Source organism: Contarinia nasturtii, unplaced genomic scaffold (assembly GCF_009176525.2).
Source record: "Contarinia nasturtii isolate CC-2019 unplaced genomic scaffold, AAFC_CNas_1.1 Cnas_scaffold_630, whole genome shotgun sequence".
In the NCBI taxonomy this organism is placed as follows: Eukaryota; Metazoa; Arthropoda; class Insecta; order Diptera; family Cecidomyiidae; genus Contarinia; species Contarinia nasturtii.
In genome coordinates, this window is record NW_022197981.1 from 3,262,597 (window position 1) to 3,285,449 (window position 22,853).

Below are 22,853 nucleotides of genomic sequence, written 5' to 3' on the forward strand. Positions count from 1 at the left end.
TTTGCATTTCACCTACTCCTTTGGTATAAATGGAAAGTAATAATACCGTCACCGTCATCACTTACTTCATCTAACAATGCATGTGCAGCAATCGAGTAGCATACATATTGGGACTTTCAAGCATATTTCATTGATTGCATCAATAAAATCGTTTTTTTTTTTAATGACATTTGCTGCAATCTAATCCAATTTTCAGAATTTTGACAAATATCATGCATCATAGTGTTGTTTTTGCATACATAACATACTGGGGGCTTTGAACTCTGCGCGAATACCACATTAATTCATTCGAATGCCATTTTTTGGTATTCGTACTCCATAACAGTGGCAATTCCTCTAATTCTATCAAATCTCTGTTGTGTATGCGCATTCAAGTATTTGCAATGTTAATCAATGCGAAGTTGAAAGTATTCGCAGCGATAGATTCGTGAACAATTTGGAATTTACAAAATGCATGGAAAAGTATTCGCTCGTTCGAAAAATAGCAGCATTTGCCAAGAATCCGAACCCCCTTGATGATATAACTATACTGATGTTTGAATTTCAAGCACCATTGATCAGGATAACGCCTTGCTTACGCCTCGATAGCTTTAATAGAAAAATCAAAGCATTCAATTGTCAAATTTGCAAAATCGAATCAGACGTTTTTGATATGTTTGCATTGATTTTCAATCAATAAAGTGCGACTGACTCATTGAATTGCAAAACATTTTCAAGTTCAAAAGCATCGATTTCGTTTTCTTCGCGCATGGTCTATATATTTCAATATAACAAAAAAAAAATCTTTTAAAATATCAGGTGTAATCATGCTTTGGATGATCTCAACAGCATAATTTTTAACTGAAGAAAATAGAGAATCTGACGTTAAAAAGTTCAAATTTCTCCTTTTGAAAAAACGGAACACAGTGAACGTAGTTAACATTGTTGACCATACCTAGAAAATCTTTTTTATTCAAAATCCATTCACCTTATCTACTTTACTATCGGTAGAAAAATAAAACTTCTTCGTTTCATAGAATGCTTTTGCTTGCATGTGCATCTGACGCATTTCGTTCGCTTCGTTGACATTTCACAGCTTTTGATAACTGTTAAATAAACACAAAACATACAAAAAGAATGAAAAGACGGCATTGAATGTTAGTTTGTTGATATTTTTTTCTCGCCAATACGGATGGTTTCTTGACAGCGCTTTGATTTGTATTCCAATACTGTTTCTTACATTCTTTCTCTTTATTTCATCTAAAGTTTGAAACGATTTATGGACTTTTATAAAAGAGAAAAATAACACTATAATATCATGGTCTGTGTAAAATACTTGTGAAAATGGAAAATGATGAAAAAAAGTGCGATATTTGCAGTTCATGCGTGGAAACACTTTTTGAACGAGTTAATTTTCTCCATGGTTGGCTTGCAACTTTTTCGACACCTCTGTATATGGGTGATTTTTATTCATCGTGTGAAAATAGTAATTTCAATGCAAACTAATTATTTCTTCAACGTCCATTTTGGCTTGAATAGAACGAAATGCGTCCATTCAGTGATGGTTTTCAATTTCAATAGATCATTTTCTCTCTTTTTTTGAACAAACGATTCCAATTAATTTTTGATCACCTTTTTTTCTGTCCAAACAGTGACATTTTTTGCGATGTTACAATAAACCAGTGATTGATTTACATTACGCACAAAATTTATAATGAACAAAACAAAATCTGCTACTGATCTTTTGCTCGGTACACGAGACACGATAAATATTGTTTCTTTTTTTACCATCGCATACACTGCGCTGCCGCTGTTGCTGTGATTTGATCATTCTATAGCTTATAACACTGTAGCAAAACACGTTTTTTTTCTCAATTTCGTTGCATGCAATTTTGCAGAAAAGTATAGAACGAGCGAAATGGAATGAGAGTGAGAGAGTAAAAAACAACAGCAGCTAACTTTCTTTCCGTTGAAATCATGTTGGAATGCTTTTTCGATGTTAAAGTTGCTGCTTTAAACAAAAGACCCCGTTTTTTCCATTTTTTTTGTTTCTAATAGTAAATTTGCTGTGTGCATTTGTGCATAGCTTGTGGGTGGTATAAAATCTCGAACAAAAGTCGGAACTCATCGAATTGATTGGGAGTCATTTGTTCGATTTGTGTTGGAATGAGACTACATGTGCCTCCCATTCGTGACAAAGAAAAACTGCTTCTTGAAAATATGCACAGTTTGTGGAAATGTGACATTTTGTTCGTCTGTTTCGAGTCGAATGATAAGAGAAAAAAAAAACGAGATGAGAACATAAAAAAGAAAATGCCACTGCAAATATCTTAAGAAATTTTAGTGGATTGAAAATTCAGCAGCGAAGCACCGAAGAGAAGAAACTGTCAGATCGATTCAAATGCGTTATTGGCTGAATGATATCGAGACAAGAACGACAATAGCTTATCTATCATCTAACTATCTGCTCGATTAAATGCTTTGGTGCTTTCTTCTTTTCACAAATCTTGTGTTGGATGCCAAAAAATTTCAATCAGATTATTTTCCTCTCAGTTGCTCTGCGATTTTTTTTCTCTCGCAGCGAGTGAGATAGAAGAAAAAAACGAATACACAAACAAGTAAAAAAAGGATGAATCGCTTTGATTATGCAGAAAATAAAACAAAACAGATTCATGTTTGTAATATTTATGTAGCCAAGTGCAGCGCTATTCTACACCAACAAAATTGAGAGAGTAATCACGCTCTATTTCTCTCTCTCTCTATTTCTCTATCTTTTTGTTTGTCATCTACATTGACACATTCAAAGTGTGAGTGGGTGTAAGAATACGAACATTTTGTTAACATTGTTTTTTTTTTAGAAAACTTTATACCAATGGAAGATTTGCTTCAGCTTTGTTGGATTATTTCATGTCAACGAACTCAAGAGAAATCAAGAGATAGAGAAATAACCAAATTGTATATTCGATACAATTGTATGTCATTTGCATCGATGTGGATATAGATTTATTTTTTTCTCCAAAGTTCTCGTTCTTCGTTCTTGTTTCGATTTTTCTTTTATTTTTGTTTTAAAGTTTACTTGTCTTCGTCAAAACTACCTCTCTCACTCTATTAGATATCATATTTGTACTTTAGATTTTTGGAGAAATGATGATATTTATGAAATATTGTTATCTCTTTCGAATTCTTCTATTTTTATTCGTAGAATCAAGCGTATCCATCTGCGACTGCTCTTTTTTTCGCAATTCAATAATTCGTCAAATTTATTCGGATTGTGGCATTCATTTTCAGCTATTTAGACAAATATCAGCGAATTTGTACAACAATTGAATTTTCCATTCATTTTACGTTATTGTTTTGCCACTGTTTAACGAACTAATCTTACAGTTTCTTTAAAACAATAGCAGACAAGTAGAAGATGAATAAACAAGAAAAACTTCAAACCAACTGAATAAAAAGCATCTGCGTTGCAATATTCGACCAATGAAAATTCAGCATTTTCAAGCAAGAAAAAAAACGTCAGCACGAAAAATGCACCAGCAACAATTTTACAATGAAACTCAAAGTTTTCCACACACAAAAAAAAACAGCCAACGAACATAATAACCATCCGGTAATGTTTGTGCTTGATGCATTTGCTACGTCATTTTATGGAGAAGAACGAAAATAATTGAATATCGAACGAAATAGTGAGGTAGACAGAGAATGCCGAAGAACATCTATTGAAAAGTTGATATTTGACTCTTCGCGAACCATCACAGTCCTGATGCTTCTTGGAACATTTTCAACAAAATTTTTGGCAACCAATGATTTATTTCATTTCAATGGCCCACTAAGTGATTTTCCTGAATAAAACTTAATTATCTTCGATTTGTTCGTTAGCAGTTTTTATTTCATTGCTTTAATAACAGTAATTACCACATTCAATTGAACATACAACAGCGTTGCTACATATATTGTACAAAATAGCACATATGTATTGTAAGCGGCAGAGAGCATCATTGAAATATAGATATTCATTACAAAGAAACTTTTTCCAAAGAAGGTAAATTAATGAAATCTTGAATGATGAATGGAAATTAAAAAACAAGAATTTTGCTTATTTAGAGAATCAAAGAAATTGTATTTGTCTGTCCACATTTGAGGTTAGTCCATTTTAAATTGAGGAATGATCTTTAAAATGCGGCGGATGTCATTCAAAATTGATAGTAATTTGGTTGAGATCTTTACACCTTTCTGTCTTAATCTGACTTGGAATTTATTTTGAGTTATAAACAAAATAAGTGGCTTATGAAATCGATTAACACACCAAAAGTGTGTTAATTAACACACCAAATAAACAGAATTAATTAATCTAATATACAGGTTGGAATTTCTCGTTTTTTATTTTATTCCAAGTATTGTTTCTGCTTGATGATCATCTTCTATTTTCATTTACGAAAATTTTGAGATAGATAGATTTATTATTATTTTTATTCAGAATTTATTTCAAAACCACAGTCAAATCCTTTTGCCTGAGATATATACTTCAACCATTAGCTAAACAGTTCAAGTAGTATTCATCAATTCAATTGCGGTTCAAATTTTAATCTGTATATCCATACTGCAAATCTTTGTTCAAAGATGCTTTTTTTCCAGTTTCACAATATTTCACGAAAGTGGTGTTGTGGGCTAGTCTGTTATGTTAAAAGTCAATAGATAGTGCGTGCTTGTGTGTTCATTTTTCTTTATTCATTATACATGTATTGACTAATTATCTATAATAAAAACAATGCTAATTGTCTATCAAATTAAAATGTGAGAGGCTAAGATTGTTGTCACTTTGCACTGCAATTATATCATCGATAGACAACCGGAATAACAATAGCGTTTGACTTGATGTGTCACCGATACACAATTGATACTCTTCACTCATCTTGAAAATAAAACAACTCAGATTCATTTCTATTCTAATTCATCGTGCCTACTTAATTAGTATTTTTTTTTGACTAAATGTGTCTGTTCCCGCTGCGTGTCTCTGCGTATGTGTGTTTCTGTATATGGGATAGATGTCTTTGGTTTTCATTCATTCACTCAATGCGAATGAACAGTCATTGATTTTCGATTTTTCTTCAAGCACATGCTGATCCCTTTGCAACAAAATATTGCGCTTAACAATGATGCAAGCAATAGCAATGGAATTTTTACAGCCAACGAATTCAAATTAAATTCACGCGTTTGCCAATGTACACTATACTTTTCGAATATGTCATTCCAAAATTCGATGCGCTTTCGATTCGGATTGATTTTTGCAATAATACCATGATTTGTTATATCTAAATAATGGTATGGATCGACATCGGTTGCATTTCGTTTTTGGAATAAATTTGGATTGGCATCCGGCAATGGATTTCTACAGAATGACAAGAGAAAAAAAAAACGAGAAAATATGGAAAATCAAATTACTTCAAATCGTATTAATACTTATTGATTCGAAAAACTTACGAAAACTTTGCAAAGTTTGCATAAAAATCGGTCAATTTATCGATTATTTTGCGTTCGAAGGAATCTTCGGCAAGATTTTCATACGATGATTCCGGAAGTAAATGTTGGCCACTCAATCTACGTGAATGATGGGGATAAAAAGAGGCAATTTCGGTAATTAGTTGAGCGCATTATAATAATTACCCAAAATGAGTATATTATTGGAATAAAATTAAGTTTCATAGAAAACAAGCCGCTGTCGTCGCCGATTCCAGGATATATATGGTCAATTTACCGGAATAAATATGGCAGCTGATCAAAATGATTAGAAAAATTGAAGTTGAATGCAAATTTCCGGCCTTTACGACTACTTAAATTCCAGTCACTCTTCACGGAAAATCTGAAAGTCAACCCATTTCGAAAAGTATGCATTAATAAGTAATTTAATGCACTCACAATGATGTAATACAATTGTAAATGGCATACAAAAGGCATTCGTATCCCATGCGGACTATTACTCACGTTGAAAAGTATGTGTGTCCTGTCGTTCTGTTGGCGTGTATGCGTGCATTTAAGTCAATACCGTATAAGAACCAAACGTCGGTCATCAACTGTTGAAATCCGGTTATTGTGTCATTGTCAACGCGATTCCCTTTAAAATACAATTCTCGCACTTTTGTCGACATTTCTTTGTATTCCTAATTAAATGAAGCGCACAATAAATGAGATTGTAATGGACTTTGTAATTTATTTTCGAAAATAGTGACAGACTGAAAGAGATGGCGGTATTACCTTCGAATGAAATTTAAGTTTGGCATTTCGTAGCGGTAACTGTAACTCGAATATTTCATCAAACGGCTTCAACAAGGCCGGATTTTTGAGCTCTTCAATGAATTCGCCGTACATTTCCTGTCCAAAGAAAACGAACATGTTTTTAGTTCGATGATGATATAATATTTTCAATTTTTTTGTAATTATAGCGGAAACGCTGTTTTTTTTTTTCATAAAACTATAATTATTCTCACCTCGAACGTGCAACCAAATAATGCGTTCACATTAGTTTTGTAATTGTCATCAGTGAGAATGTCAAATGGTGTTTTGTCAATGAATTTATCAACCGCATGCGGATCTGAAATGTTTATTTGATACTCATTCGTCGGTATGATTCGTAATGCATTTAAAATTGTGCGAATGATTTCTCTTACGTTCAACGGCAGTAGCCCAAATTAAATTGGCCATTCGACGACCGAATCCAGGATTGCTAAAATCTTGATGGGTGCGTTTTGTTAACAGTTTTCCATCAATTTGGCGTAAAAATTCCAATAGATCTCGATTATTATCGACGGGATAATGAAGACTTTCGGCCAAATTGTATAAAAGTGTCAAGTGATCTTTAACTCTGGGTATTGATGGATTGAGCGCTGAACCGCTCAACATAATCGCATTCTCAAATAATCCCACTGATGCTGGTGAAATCATATGCAAGCTTACACTTATCGCACCTATGAAATGAACATTTAATTTCCATTTTGAAATGTTGACGGTTTTCATTGGTACTACACACGCTCATTTACCTGAATCATGTCCTAAGAGCGTTGTTTTTCCACCGCCGCCAAATTGTATAATATTTTTGTCGACCCATTTGAGTGCGAGTACTTGGTCTTTGTGGCCCATATTGCCGGCATAATCCGGTAAATTCAACGACATGAAACCAATCGGTCCCAAGCGATAGTTGAATGTTACCTGTCAAATACACAACGACCGCATACCAAAACAGAAAATTTATTCAAGTGAGAAAAATAGACGTTGACGCTTGTTTGTCGGATGATTCAAAATTATACAGAATTGTCAGAGAAAGAGAGAGATATATGTATATATATAGAGAAAGAGAGAGTGTGGATGAAAAGAAAATTGCATAACACTCACGACGATCACATCTTTTTCAATAAAAAAATCGGGTCCATAATGTTGTGCGCTGCCTGATTGAAATGCTTCTCCCATGACATATACAATCACTGAGAAATTACCATCGTTTGCCTGTTCAATGGCTTCTACTGGTGCGTACACATTAAGGTACAAACAATCTTCGTTACCAAAAACCTCATTCGTTTGAAAATTGAATTGCGTACAATCGTTGGAAAAGTCGAATGCATCACGCGGATCAATCCAGTGTGCGACTTTTTTTGGTGCCTGTAAAAAGATAGATGTGCAAATGTTAAATGTGTATCTGTATATAATGCATATTATATCAAAAGAAAATCATGTAAAATGCCAAAATCGTGAATCCACATCATCAACATAGACGTATGAAAGAAACGAGATGTAAATCCAGACGAAATTGGCAAATGACGAAATTATGTCACATGATTTGGCGCACACATACGCCACGCATCCCATATTCACATCCAAAATGTAATGAATATCTAAAATAGAGCGATTGCGCTTACCTTGAAACGTAAATCTTTTGTTGGTGGATGAGCATATGGAATGCCACGAAATGAATAGTACGGTTTTTCATTGTAAAGGGTTAAACTACGTTTTCCACGAATTCGACCACTTTCAATATCAACTTCGACCACATCAGCATCACCATTTACTACACTATTTATCAATGCCAACCATAATGGCATGACCACCGCAAATGTGAACGCATACCACCACATTTTATACCATCGTTGATAAATCATCGCTTTTAATCAACATAAAACGCACTTACACCGTATTTCACTATGCACCACAATCATTCAACTCGCAAATTGTTTTGAATATGAATTTTTATTTTATTCTATCGACATACGGCTGTCTGACGGCCTGTCTATCTGTCTGTTATTTTGTATTGTGCACGTTTCTTCTTTCGAATATCACTCTTTATCTCATTTACAGATTTTTTTTTTTATTTCGCGATTTCAGTTCAATCGACTGATATTTCACAACTGAATGCTGTGTGTGCGAATTCTCATTCTACCTCATGAACACTGAATGGTTACACGATGATTTCGAAATATTTTGTAGCTTGGTTTTCATCTCTCTCTTTTTCTGTCTCTTTTATTATTATTTATTAATTTTTTTTTTGTCAATTTACGGGACAGTGTCACGCGTTTCTGTGACTTTTGTTCGTTAATTTGGCTTTGTTCGTTCCGGCACGCTATAATTTAGTTTTTACTGTGCAACTATTATCTGGTTTAATAATACCGTTTTTTTTTAAATGCTACTGTTGTACGGCGTTATTGTTGTTGCTACTGTTTTCATCTCACTCATTTAGTTCGGCTACTGATTATGGCAAAATGACAACGTGTTCACGTTGAGTGGTTTTAAAAGGGATAAACAGATTCATTTGCAGTTTGAAACTTGGAATTTGTTTCATTGTCGTCGTGTAATAACAAACTCTTTTTTGTAATACATTTGTCTGCTGACTATAAATACAATAAATAAATTAAGAGATCGGACGTTGAAAATCAAACGAAAGACACTCTTTATGCATCTCTCTCTCTATATATATATCTATCTGTGTGCATTATATTATGTGTGTCGATAACATGCATCATTTATCTGGGAAACGATAGATAAAAAAAACCATCAAACCGCTCTCGTCATCGACACAAAAGCTCGTTTTAAATTGTGAAAATATGATGTCGCATGATTTAAATGATTCTGTTTTAGATGCATGCTTTTTTATCGGAACCATTTTTTTTCTGCGGAATCATGTAATTTAACGTCGGTCATATCTGTCATTTACATAGTTCCATTTGATCGCACACAAAAAGAGGAAGAATTTGAGTGCGAATAGAAGAGTTAAACAGATAGAGAGCGAAAGTGGACGAAAGAAACAGAGAAAGAGAAAGAGAAAGCAAGAAAGCAAGATAAAAAAATTGAAGATTTAGCTTCCCGTCGGTTTGCAGAAAATTGATGTCCATCGGATGTTCCATTAAAAAAAATACATACTTGTGCATGCTATGTTTTGTAATCCATGAGTGATGTAAAATAACGCTTTATTTTCACAAAACCGTACATCTTTCATACTATGTGTTCGCATTGTGAATTCAAAATTCGTTTGGAAATACCAATTCGAATGTATTTTCGAAAAGTGTGCATGTAGATATGTTGCTTTTGAGTGGATGACAGAATAGATTTCATTATTCATGATTTTATGAGAGAGATTTTGCCACTTCTCTACGCTTGACGAGTTCTACAGGCGCTATATGAAAACCGTCCGATCATTAGCATACAATTGGGTTGTAATACACACACATATACCTCAGCAATATGAAGACTTATGAATTGCCGTTTTTGCATTTGGAAATGATTCAACCGATTTTTCGGAGCAGACGGGTGATTTTATTTGGTTCAGAAACAGCGTCATACCGTGTGCGCTTCAATAAAATTATGGCAATGAGTGCAATAACAATAATAATAATGAGATGAAATTTCGAAATTGCGGCATATGATGGATTATGACGACATTAAAATATTAAGCCGAACTCCACTTGTTTGTTCCGTAATTCATAATGGAAATGATTTTTTATTTACATTTTCACTCTTCTCCATACGCCCAATAAAATGAATGACCATATTGTTTGAATGATAAGAATTTTATTGATTTTTGTTTGTCATTTGAGCCGGTCTATTTACAAACAAAATTAAAACTAAATTCAAAATTGAACATTTTACGCACAATATTAAATGACACTCTATTTTAATTGAGAAAATTATTAAAAACTGTCGATTCGAGAAAAAAAAAATGAACATTATATATTGCGTTGCCGACCGCCCATTTATTCAAATGCAAAGAAATTTACTCATAGATTATTGTCACTTCAATGTTTATTCATTGAGGACAAGCACTTTGAAGTTTTGACCATCTTTTTCGGCTAGGGGATCGGATCTCGATCAGAAAATAGCGAATTATTCGATATTTTGCGAATTTTATGCGAAATGATTTGTAAGCGATGGGCCAGTAAAGTTGTGATTTAAAAAACAATTCGCAAACAAAACGCTATGAACGTGAGACAATTCGCAAAATTTGTATGTTTTGTATGTATCAAATTGTGAACGCTTGTAAACGAGCCAAGTGAATAGCGACAACGAACGAAAGAAAAAATGTTATCCGTTGCCGCTATTCACTCACTTCGTTTTCTTGCGTCGCCGCTAATCACTTGGTTCGTTTGCAAGTGTATATTATATAGTTTGATTGTGATAACTTTTTGCGAATAGCTTGCGAATTGTATGCGAATTTTTTGATTTATTTTACTAAAATGACGACTTTATCATTGAACTAATAAATTTTGTCCATTCGCGAATAGATCATTTCCCCTAGTTTTTCGGTGCCCGTGTGCCTTTCTCACCCGGACGATTGATATCGTGCAGACATCTATTTATACAAATGACATTCGCACATATCGCTCACACTTCAACACATTGTTTCTGTTTATGCACCAACGACGATGACTTCCATTTACATAATTAAAATATTTTCTTTTCTTCACATCTCTTACGCTTTTGATAATCTCAGTTTAAGTGCTGTTATCTTCAAATTATTAAGATGGAAACAAGAACAAACTTAAAAAAAGAACTTCTTATTTTTCTCAATGGTGGTCAAAGGGAATCAAAAAAAAAATCAACTCTCTTCTCATTTCATTTAGATTGATGATGAGGTACAAGTGCAAAAAGGGTTTGAACATTCATGCTTTCGGTTATCTTTTATGAAAACATTTACATTCGTGTAATCCTTTGAAATGTTTGAATGCTGAGAATTGACATGGTGCTTATGATTGCCAATTCATTTTATACATTTCTTATACACAACAAGCATCTGATGATATTTCGGCGAAAAACTTTGACGCAGTTTTTTCTTCTCTTCTTCTTGGTTGTAACCATTCTTTTGTTATTATAATTTTTAACTGAGTCAGCATGATTCTTGGTATTTGTGCGTGCCCCGATGAAATGGAGCAGTGATACACCAAAACTTTGTAACCGCCCCTCCACCCCAACAAAAAAACGGCAACATTTTAGATTATGACACGGATTAGATAAATGAAATGGTGAACAATTTCCATTCATTTAAAATGATAGAATAAAGTAAGGTAGACAAGAGCTATACAACGCTGAATAATATAACTTTGTATGAACCTATCAAAGAAAATATCATATATTTAATGAATTCTTCAACATGTCTAAAAAAATGTTAACATAAACTCTTCAAATTTTTTAGGATTCGACAGTATTATGTAATATTGAAGTAATTCAATTTGTCAATTAAACGCAATTAATGTAATCAATGCACTTGCACATAAAATGCTTAAACTAATTTCACGCCACGATAATTGTGATAGAGAAGTTGAGTTGAGTGAGTGATTCAAAAATCGGATTAAACTTTGAGTGCCTGACAGAAGTGTTTTCGTTGATGGCAACCAAAATTCAGCACAAACTTTTTTCCTCACTTTGTGTCACAAACTTTTTTTCAACTCTCTATTTTCACATAAGAATTTTTTGTTTTGGTGTCGGTTCCATTGAAACACATAAAATTAAATTCGAATTTTTCACCCTTTTCATTTACAAACGAAAATTTTGTTGTCATCATGCTCATTTTTATTTCACTTATTTCTCTCTCTCTCTCCTTAACAGATGAAAACAATTCATTTTCACAAACAATTCCGGATAAACCCATAGAACTTCATCATTTTGTTAAACTTTGTGAACAACGCCGGAAGTTTCGCGTTCTCTACAAATTAGAATTTCAAGTAAGTTTTGTTGCCTGTTCGTGTGCTTTATTTGAATACACTTAATTTTTTTTTTATTAGATTTTTGGCTGTCGCATTTTATAAATTGCGACACAAAAAAGGCTGAATCACAATTTTATGGCATTATCTCGATGATTACCTCATTTTGTAATATGATTATATTAAAAAAATGGAACAAGAGAAAAAGAGGCGAATAACTTTTTTTCTGATTTAATGTATGCCTTCAAATGCCATAAAATTGGAACACTTTAAAACGCATTTACCGATAGCATTTTTCATTATTATTTTTTTTCTTGAAGAAAGTTAGTTTCTGAAGAGTTGTCTATTATACAAATATTTTGCTCTAGAACTATCCGTTTTTCTTCTTTTTTAACGCTTATTTTCCTATTCTTTTGTTGTCATCGCCGTCGCCGCCGTCGTCTTTGTCTTTTGATTGTCATGGTGTGTAGACCGCTGTTAAAGTGGAAACAAACTCGTGTCGGCACGCATTGCGAAAAAATAATGAACAGAAAAATCAAAACCAAAAGTGCATTCCATATGATTATAATCGTGTAGTATTGGACAAATTAGATGGTGTTCCTGATTCCGATTACGTAAATGCCTCTTATGTTGATGTAAGTACCACATTTAACAAATAACAAAAACTAACTCTTGATCGCAAATGCGTTACATTTTTTTTATTGACGGAGCTTAAGTTTCCGCTTGAATTAATCGATTTCTTTTACATTTTTCGTTTCTCTTTTGTATTATGTAGAGCCTTTTAAAACCAAACGCTTATATAGTAACGCAGGGTCCAACTGAAGAAACGGTCAATGATTTTTGGCGAATGGTTTGGCAGGAGAATGTTAGTATATCTTATAAATACCTTTCAATTAAAGAAATTCTTCTTGTAAATTTCTACTATATTTATGTTTGACAGTCAACTAGGCGTGTCGTTCTTTGAAATTTTCATAAAATAGATTCGAAAATTCATTTGAAAACCTATAATATTTATATATTTTCTATTCCAGGTTAGTGCGATTATAATGCTAACAAAAACATTCGATTTCACAAAGGTAATGCGAATAACAATAAAAAAAATAGGTGGCGAATATTAGTTTTAGTGAAGAGGAAAAGTGTCGATCGAGTAGTTCACAAGATTAAAAGTATTTTTTTTTAGATAAACAGAAGAATGTGTATTTGCCAGACTACAAGCGCGCACAACACGTCAAAAATGTTTTTTTTTGTTATTCAATGCGTGCTTTTCGTGAAGAAATGGTTGAATTCAATCAATAAGTCACTAGTCCAAAGTCACAACCGTATGAAATTTAAAAATAAACAAACGAACTGAGAGAATGGGTCGCTCTAAGAAGATAAAAGCTCCGATGTTCATATTTGAAATGGTCGTTTTTATCATACCCTTCTTCTTCGCACATTCTTTTTCAAATAAAAAAAAAACATGTTCAAAAGCCAAAAAATGCACTCTCTTTCTGCCACTCGCTTTGTATAAACTTTGATATGAGATTGAATACAAAAAAAAATACCACAAGATTTGACTTTCAGTAGTTTTTGATATGGTTACGTTTCCGGAATTTCATTTTAAAGTTGAATTTTCAATTGTCAATGTGTGCGCTTGTATATAATATATATGTAAGCGTGTCTTTGATGAACGTGAGCAATGGGACGAAAGAGTGTGATACGCTGAATTTTTAGTGTTGAGTGCATCACAAAAATGCGAACATATTATAAAATACAAAAAAAAACGACTGGAAAAATCCACCAGAATCTTATGGCGAAGGAATTTATCGCAACTACTCAAATAAACCATAAAGTTTCTAGTTTGTTGACTGAAAAAATACACATTCAATGTGAACCAAGTAACAATGAGTCTCTTTTTATTTGACTTTTTTTTCCATTCTTTTTCTTGTCGTTGTCGACAATGTCGTTTTGAAATCATACTTCAAATTCCATTTTATAGTTCAATTAATTCTGAGGACGTTTTCAAGCGTTAAACTTAATAATTTTTCTCTGTCTTCTTTTTTTGGTTGTTATTATTTTGTGTTCTGCGATATTATCAAATTGGTAACATACAAAATAAATTAACACACGTAGGTGATGTGCATACAATATTGGCCACCGTCACTTGATAAAACCGAAGTGTATGGCGATATTCATATTGGCATCGTTGCAGAAGAACAATTAGCTAATTTTCAAATTCGCACATTCAGGATATGGAAGGAGAATCTTGATGTAAGTGATATTGGCTTGTGTGTAAAATGTATGTACTGAATGACAAATGTTCATTATGTGTGCATTCATTTTCCATTTCGTCCATTTTTCGTTAGTTATTTTTTTTCTTTCTTCATTTCAATTTAATTAGGTCTTGTTGGTACGTTTGTATGCATCTTTTATAAATCTGTATTTTTTGTTTTTTTCTTTTCTTTTCTCTTTCCATTTCTTCGATTTGCTTTTTGGACCGATTTTCTAGGGCGCCATCACCGAAGAACGTCAGATACTACAGTTTCACTATACGGAATGGCATTCGCATACGAACCCATTTTCGAATGCTGTTCTCGAATTTCGTCGTCGTGTTCGTGCTGTTGTTGGTAACATTATAACAGCAAACAGTTTAGTTGGCCCAATGCTGGTGCATTGCAAGTAAGCAATATCAACCACATTCTATGGATGTGTAGAAAAATCTTTTATTGTTATTTCCAATGGAGTTTTTTTTTCTGTTCGTTTCGTTGTTTAAATTTCCAATCGTCTGCTGGGCTTGCAAAGCGTGTTATTCACTTTACGATTTTATCGTATTCTGTCACATTTCGACGGGAGAGTGAATTGCGCGAGTTGTGTGTGTGTGTTGAAAATATTGTCTTCAGCAAACGTTGAAGAGCAACGAACAAACGAGAAGAAGAAAAAAAAACCAACCAAACCAAAGCCAAAGAGAGCTTTACTTTTTCCAAATTCCTTGTGCATGATGTTGCTGTCTCTCGCTGTGTACAAACAGACTGTGAGCGTGCGGCCATGATTTTTCGTTTTCATCTTCTCACGTTGTGTGTGAGTGTGTCTGTATTTCTTCTTTCTTGGCACAACGTGCATACTAAGCGATTTATAGCTTTATGACACTCACTTTCCATTGTTTCACTTTGTGAATGTATGTAAGAATCTCTTTTTTTTTTCGTGTGTCGTTGCTCATCGTTTTGGCGTTTTCGTTTCTTTTGCTTTCGATAGCGATGGCGGCGGTCGGTCTGGTGTTTATTTAGCAATCGATGCGAACATGGAATTGGCTGAGGAAGAGGACTGCTTTCACGTTTTTGGCTATCTAAAAAAGTTGCGACAATCGCGTAAAGGCCTTATCGAAAATGTGGTAAGTAGGACATATGAAAATATACCTTTCACCCTCATCAAAACATAAAAACACACTCAATCAGCAGCGGTTACGCATAATGATGATTATTTTGTTTTTGTTTCGTTTCTCTCGTTCTTGCTTGGTTATTATGCAAATTATTTAGGACCAATATAAATTCGTATACGATACATTAGAGGAGCATATAAAATGTGGACGAACATGGTTTCCCGTATCAGAATTGTCGGAACGATTAAAGGCAAAAGCACGTAAAGATACCGTCACTAAAATGAACGAATATCAAAAAGAATATGCACAAATTTGCAAACAAACACCCAGGTAAACAACACGTCACGGCATATTTCGCGTATGCTTTACTTCCCAACTGCTAATATTTACGTGTTCATGTGAACAAAAAAACAACAACAAAAAACCATGCTAATTAAATTGTTATTTCGTTTTGTTTCCCTTGACTCTCATTGCAATCAACAAAATTAGATTTACAATTGGCGATTGTGCCGGTGGACATCGAGCTGATAATCGAGAAAAGAATCGGGATGTTTTGTGTGTGCCACGTAAGTTTGAATTGTATCATTTTTATGGTCAAAATGTTGGGAATTCATCTTTATTATATTTATTCGATTAATGCAATGCTATTTTTGCTTTTTCTTTTTGCACATTTTTCGGCAATTCAATAGCTGATAATTTTCGTCCATATTTGACATCGTTTCAAGGGAACGCTTTTACCGATTATATAAATGCCGTTTTTGTTGATGTAAGTATATTTTGTCGCCGTTTCGATAATGGAATTGCTACGGCATTGAATAGCACACTAATTTTGATCAAATCATAAAGAGTACCAATGGGTGCGCATAAATGATTAAATAGTTTAAGCTTATAATGACATTAAATTGAATATGAAAACGATAACAACACCATATCAATTGAACGACAAAATAACATTGGCAACGTTGTCATTGAAATTAGAGAGGAAATTAAAGCAAATTAATTAACAAATGGAAACACGGCATATCTGCTTCCAACATATGACACTGGTTTTGAAATTTCACAAATATAAATCAATTTCAATAAAATAAATACTCGAATGAAATTGTTTTATAATAACCAACAAATAGAAGTACCACCGGAAAAGAAGTTTGAACAGCATTGATAAAATTGCGTTGCTAATATATGGTTTTCTCTGGAGTTCAGCGATGTCCAAAACATTTTTTTTCAAATTTTAGACAAACATCCATCGTACGGGTTAAAAATTAAATTGAAATTTGGGCTCACATCGACCATTGTAGAAGCAAAAACATTATTTATAGGTCGCCAAATTGTATCGTAAGAAAGGAGTAACTACCACACACAATTATATAGCACAAATATATATTTAAAAACGATGCAAAAGAATCTGTCACTTGGTTTGCATCTAATCGTCCAATTTTTGCTACTATATTTTACATATTTTCAATAAAATATGAAAAAAATGTGCTAGTTTGGTTTTGTAAAGAATTTTTCAATGAAAAAACTCGTACATTTTAGTTGTATTTGTTCCAAAAAAAAAAATTAGTGAATTTCATTCTGAATACAAATTGCACAGATGCCTTTTTCCCGGACAATTTGGGTTGAATATTCTTGCCGCTTATTGTATCAATCCTTTCATTATTACGCAAGCATGCACATCAAAATATATGGATGCGTAACAGTATCGATCGGAATGGAAGTGAGGGAGGGAGCGAGCAAGAGTAATAGAGAGAGAGAGAGAGATAAAGAGCGTACGAGAAGAATGGAAGAGCAATGAATAGTGGCAGAAAAAGCTCATGAAGAGAACATTTCGAAATTATTGAAAACTTTTTCCCATTGTATACAATTAAATGAATTTTAATCCGTTTAGAGTGGATATTTTTATCTACTTTCAATGGAAGCGATCCAGTTGTTTGTGTGCTCGTAGCGAGTCGCATTTCGACCGCACATTTTCAACAGAGAAAAAAAAACGAGAATTACAACATGTGTTTCTGTTAACCTATTTTGGTTGCGCTATCCCGATTTCTTTCAATGCTTTTCAACGCTATATACATGCTCATTTACCTGTATTTCTCGATTTTTCAATTACAGGGCTATACAAAGCCGCGCGAGTATATTGTCACCGAGTGGCCATTGAAACATACTGTAGGCGAATTTTGGTCACTTGTATACGATCAGGAGTGTTCAGCTGTCGTGGTTTTATGTCAACCACCACCGAATTCGGTTTGTATATTCAAAGCACTGCACAAATGCTCACGCTCATACATACACACATGTCACCATCATCGAACATCATTATCCCATTTACTCGTTCCCTTTTTTATTGACACCCATCCACGAGACGAAGAGTAGTCACTATTTTGGTTTGGAAATTAAAATCACATAACATTTTATATGAATCAATCAGCATGGAAATGACCTCAAAAACAAAAACAATTTTGTATTTATTAAAAAAAGAAAATGAAATTAATAATCAAGTGGATCTTTCTAATTGAGTTCAGCTTAGTTTGTTTTATTATTTTCCTTCTTAGTTCCTTTTGGATTCTTCTTTTGCGAGATTTTTATGGTCATGTTTCATTCTAATTGATTCATGCACGGGTCCATATTTAAATCATGTCTCTTTTAAAAATCTTCAAACGAATTATTGGTGGACATGGGCTCTTGTTTCATTTATTAAAATGAACACTTTTTCAAGTGTTATATTCAATAATATCACGAATGGAATAATCGTTGGAAAAATCAAAGCGGTTTATTGAATATGAATAGTTTTTTCATAATTGTATACATAAACACTTCATTATTCGTTCCTCATATCGTATTTGGCTCGAAAAACAATAACGAATCATTTTAAAATTGAATTTTCCGTTCTTTTCAATTTGTTTTTTTTTTTTTTCATTTATGTAGCAAGCATATCCATCGTTTTGGCCGGAGAAAAGTAAAATGGAAAAATATGGTCCAGTTTTTTCGGTGCATTCAGTTTCGCGTAAACATTATCAAAATATCAAACAATGGGAGTATAAAATAAATAAAAAGGTACGTTATTTTACATTGAAATTCATGTTATATTTAACACGTTGATACGAAAAAGAAAGTATTGAGCTGATGACTCTTTCATGAAAAATCAAATTCATATTTGTTGATAATGTGATGGATTTAACATTGGCCAAGAATTAAGTTAAACTGTTGCCAGTTGTTGTTTCTTAGCGCTGTTTGTTTATGCTAACGAAGCGCATTCGTTTGAGACATAGCACAAGCGTTGACAACTTTGTATTAAAAATGGTTCACACTTCTATTGAGTTCATTATAATATGAATCTTCTATCTAAATAAAAGGAACAGAACATCGAATGAAATAAAGTTTCAACAACAGAAAAATAATTCATTTTACTACTGTATATATATGGATGTGATGTGTCGACATGGATGCAATAATTTTTGATCAATATCTCGAGTCACTTTGAAATAAGCCATTTAGAGTGTTTCCTTTTAGCGATGAAATCGAATTAAATTTCCACGCTGAATGGAAAATTGTCGATTGAATATATACATATCTACGGTATCATAGCATGAAAATTCGCAATTGCAAAACGCTCCATTTTTTTTAAACTTACATCATACATACCCACATATATGCTTGCCTATTTCGATAATATCGCCACTCTCGATATTCGTTCCAGCTGAATGGTATTCCGGTTCGGGGTTTCTTTTTTCGCCTTCTGCTACGTGATCAAGTAGCAAAGTACGAATTCTTATTCTATTCTGGTAATAGTAACCGTATAAAGCAATCCATATAAATTCGTATTTATTTCAATTTCAAAAGAGTGAAGAGTGAATCTCTTGATTTCATATGCTTCTTTTGCATCTATCAAGATGAACAATTCTCTTATTCGATTTGGGAAGCGTTTTTTTTAAATAGAGACTCCTTCTTGACGACGCCAAATATTTTGCGAATATAGGTTTGAACTTGATTTTCGTTTTGGTATGGTTTTTTTTAAATGCCAAATGATATGTTCATATTTCGAATGGGTGAAAGATATTGTCGGTTTTTGAACAAAATTTGGTTACAATGAAGATCTATATTAGGGTGGGGAAAATATTTTTTTTTAAAATAACTTCCCGTCTAAAACATTTAATATATATTTATAACACTATCCATTGTGGCATGAACTATCAAACCAGAATTGCACAAATGTGACGTAAGTGGAAAATTCAAACGACTATGTATTACTATCATGTAAGTAACACGAAAAAAATACAATATATCTTGGTGTGCAATTGTGTGTTAATGCTTTAAGTTAAGACTACAAAGGATAGTGCTATAAATATTTTACATGTTTTGAACAAAATCTTGAGGGGTCCATTTTGAAAATTTTAATCGATTCACCCTATATTCTATATGTATTTACGTGAATGTGCATCAAAATATACTAAAATATACTATGAATTTTGTTCCCATCGTTGGTTAACCAGAAGAGTTTTTCAGCGTTGGTATTTGATGAAATATCCATGCAATGTGCATGTTTTGCTATTGCGTAATTTGAATATTGATGTGTTTCAAGCGAAAATCAAAAATGGTACCATATAAACTCAAAATATCTAGATAAATTTATTTATCACATTTAAATTTGTCGTTGTTTTTTTGGTTGCCGTCGTCGTCGTCGTCGTTGAAAGATAGAAATTTTTGCCGAAACAAATTTTGTGTAGTGTGTCCCAGTGTTGGTTTGAAATGCGTCAAAAATGTATGATTTATGCACACTAATTTGATTCTATGTTTGAATATTTGCAGATAGTTTCGTTGACAGAATTGATGGCAGGTGTTAAGGCACCGACAAAAGTCGTACAACTATTTCAGCTAACGTGTTTTCCATTGGGTCACAAGGTAAGCGTATTATCTTTGCCGCATTTTTCTGTTTACTTTTCTCTACATTTTGGTAAGTAATTTTGTAGCGAAAAATTGCATTTCCACTTTCGCATTAAATCAATTAGATGGAATGACATTGAATAAATTATGCGGGATATCGTGGAGCGTTTCTTTCGGTAGGGCTTAAATTCGATTTATGTGTAACTGAAATTATGGACAAACGTTTCTCGTCGTTCGCTTATTTTGTTGCATCAACAAAAATGAGCATTAAAAATATTAATGATCATATCGATTTTGGAGTATGTATGTGTACACTTGAAAGTGAATGGGTTGCAATTAAATACACGATATAGAGCAATAGATCGTAAAGAATGTGAAAGTGGAAGTGAGCGAGTTAAAGCATATTGGCAATACTCTTCGCAAGAGGTGATGCTAAAGAAGATGTGCGCCACTTTATACCATTTTTCAATGCATGATGCATCGATAAAGCATGATATTATTTATCACAACTGCCAGTGTGTCGTTTATATTTGCTACCACTGGTCCCATTCAATTCAACCCAGTGATCGTGGTGATATCGATGCGCAAGTGATTCCTGTACATAGTATAAGGATTTTCATTCAGACAACCGGTGCCCTAGAGCGCACATCGATTTCTCTCATTTTTTTCGCTAGCTCACATATGCTTTAATGGAATACATTGAAAGTGTATGCTATCTATTGATGATGCAAGAAAAAATAAATTTATGGCCAATTTAAGCGCAAAAAAAACTATATGTTGAACATTGAATAAGGCAATATCATTAAATTTTATTGAGAAGCGCTTGGTATAGTGTGTGTGTGTGTGGGACCCGTGCCCGTTTGTCTTTATTTAAAAGCAAAAATGATGCACGATGGAAAATGCCGCGTCTTCAAAAAATGGTTTTATTGCATAGCAATATCTTCGAATGCATAAAACCATATGCCAATGGTGTCTGTCATCAACAACATCTCTCATTTGCCTATCTTCAATACATTTCTTCTTTCGCACGCACAATGCACAATAATAAATGATTTTCCAAATCACTTGAGCTGTATTCGAAAAAACAAACACTGATTGCGGGACTATTGAATTTTATTTTATTCACGAATGCATACTTGTGTTGTTATGCTATTTTATCTTTAAGTGACATCCGTTAAAGTATGGTTTAAAGACTCACAAAACTCGTCGATAAACATAACACAAAAAAAGAACAAGGAATACACGGATTGAAGAACATGGACGATACACAAAATCTCGAATGCATTGGATTAAAGTTTTAAGCAGAGGTTTTCACAACTATTTACCATTTATATGCTCACAATGTCGATGTGATAACATAAAATTTGTTGACTATTTAATCGTATATTTATATCACTTTTGCTTTGTTTTGTGGGTGGTTTGTCGCAAATGAGATACTGAGACCGATGCACAACCGTCTACTATCGAAATGGCTCGCTGGTGTTCAGCAACTATGAAATTTGCTCCAACATTAACACGCACGCACGCAGCAACACAATGCTCGAACACAATTAACAAGTTGAATTAAGTACACTTTTCTTTCAACTATAATTATAATCTTGGCAAATAATTATATTTCTCTGCACTCTGTTTTGAGAATCCGATACTATATTTTGTTGTTGATGTTGCTGTTACTTCTGCTTCAAATACAGCTGTGGCATTAGATGCATTATTCGATGGGAAAATATAATGAAACATTTAAATAACAAGCAAAATACACCTTGAAATTGGTTTTTGCATGTTGAAGGTTTGTGTGCTATTTTTCCATGCAAATTTCAGCAATGCATTCTCAATGCAATGTTTAACAGCTCACGAAACTCACAGACAACGAAAAAAAATGATTCCACTTTATTGAAATTTAATTGAGATTTATTTATTTTTTTAATGTTTGGCTGTTACTTTGTACAACTATAATTTCATTTTCAGGTACCAACATCGACAAATTCGTTGGTTGCGTTAATGAACATGGTTGAAAATTGGCGTGCAAAAACTGATTATGGACCTGTCTGCGTTGTCTCACCGTATGCATTTTTTTTGGCTTATGCTTTTTTATGGCTGTTACATTTAAATGACGCTTTGATTGTTTTCTTTTCAATAGCGATGGACGAAGTCGTGCTGGAGTTTATTGTGCGGCAAATGCATGCATCGAACAGGTGATACAACATGGTGAAGTCGATGTCTTTCAGGCTGTTAAAACTGTTCGACGACATCGACCCCAACTTATCGATAATATGGTGATGAATCAATCCATTCTCATGTGTAATTCGACGATTTTATTTTTCCCATTTACAATAAAAATGTTGTTCTTTATTTCAGACCGAATATAAATACTGCTATGACTTGGTATTACACTACGTCCTGCACTATTTAAATAAGGATTTGAAGGAGAAAAAGTGAGAAAACGAATTACACGACGGCCTGTGGTA

General features: G+C 33.3%; 2 protein-coding genes across 5 annotated transcripts in view; one reads left to right on the plus strand and one right to left on the minus strand.

The window, feature by feature from the left end:
- Positions 1-22,853, plus strand: part of LOC116340325 (receptor-type tyrosine-protein phosphatase kappa) — a 124,575-nt gene that overhangs the window by 101,478 nt on the left and 244 nt on the right. For all 3 annotated transcript variants that reach the window (XM_031766767.1, XM_031766769.1, XM_031766768.1), the window contains 16 exons: positions 12,061-12,176; positions 12,626-12,790; positions 12,931-13,020; positions 13,187-13,231; positions 14,268-14,405; positions 14,644-14,813; positions 15,387-15,522; positions 15,668-15,840; positions 16,000-16,076; positions 16,200-16,276; positions 17,620-17,751; positions 18,433-18,561; positions 20,314-20,406; positions 22,354-22,448; positions 22,526-22,661; positions 22,744-22,850. In XM_031766767.1, the coding sequence (XP_031622627.1) occupies positions 12,061-12,176; positions 12,626-12,790; positions 12,931-13,020; positions 13,187-13,231; positions 14,268-14,405; positions 14,644-14,813; positions 15,387-15,522; positions 15,668-15,840; positions 16,000-16,076; positions 16,200-16,276; positions 17,620-17,751; positions 18,433-18,561; positions 20,314-20,406; positions 22,354-22,448; positions 22,526-22,661; positions 22,744-22,824 (1,853 nt within the window). In that variant the 3' untranslated portion in view covers positions 22,825-22,850. The remainder of the gene's footprint in view (positions 1-12,060; positions 12,177-12,625; positions 12,791-12,930; positions 13,021-13,186; positions 13,232-14,267; positions 14,406-14,643; positions 14,814-15,386; positions 15,523-15,667; positions 15,841-15,999; positions 16,077-16,199; positions 16,277-17,619; positions 17,752-18,432; positions 18,562-20,313; positions 20,407-22,353; positions 22,449-22,525; positions 22,662-22,743; positions 22,851-22,853) is intronic.
- LOC116340326 (esterase E4-like) lies at positions 4,676-21,832 on the minus strand. 2 transcript variants are annotated; one of them, XM_031766770.1, is made up of 11 exons: positions 21,714-21,832; positions 7,887-8,852; positions 7,366-7,629; positions 7,014-7,182; positions 6,645-6,941; positions 6,465-6,568; positions 6,232-6,348; positions 5,962-6,137; positions 5,735-5,839; positions 5,461-5,577; positions 4,676-5,368 (listed from the first exon to the last, which is right to left on the minus strand). In XM_031766770.1, the coding sequence occupies exons 2-11, from the start codon at positions 8,124-8,126 to the stop codon at positions 5,050-5,052; spliced, it is 1,908 nt and encodes a 635-aa protein (XP_031622630.1). In that variant the 5' UTR covers positions 8,127-8,852; positions 21,714-21,832; the 3' UTR covers positions 4,676-5,049. The 2 variants fall into 2 exon arrangements, with proteins under 2 accessions (XP_031622630.1, XP_031622631.1); XM_031766771.1 differs by having other exon boundaries at positions 7,887-8,709; positions 21,714-21,828.

Coding starts and splice junctions, on each gene's coding strand:
- LOC116340326 (XM_031766770.1), bottom strand. CDS start 8,126: ATGATTTATCAACGATGGTATAAAATGTGGTGGTATGCGTTCACATTT. Junction 6,349..6,464: donor TATTTGGTTGCACGTTCGAG/GTGAGAATAATT, acceptor TTCTTTGGACAG/GAAATGTACGGCGAATTCAT. Junction 5,840..5,961: donor GGACACACATACTTTTCAAC/GTGAGTAATAGT, acceptor GTTGACTTTCAG/ATTTTCCGTGAAGAGTGACT.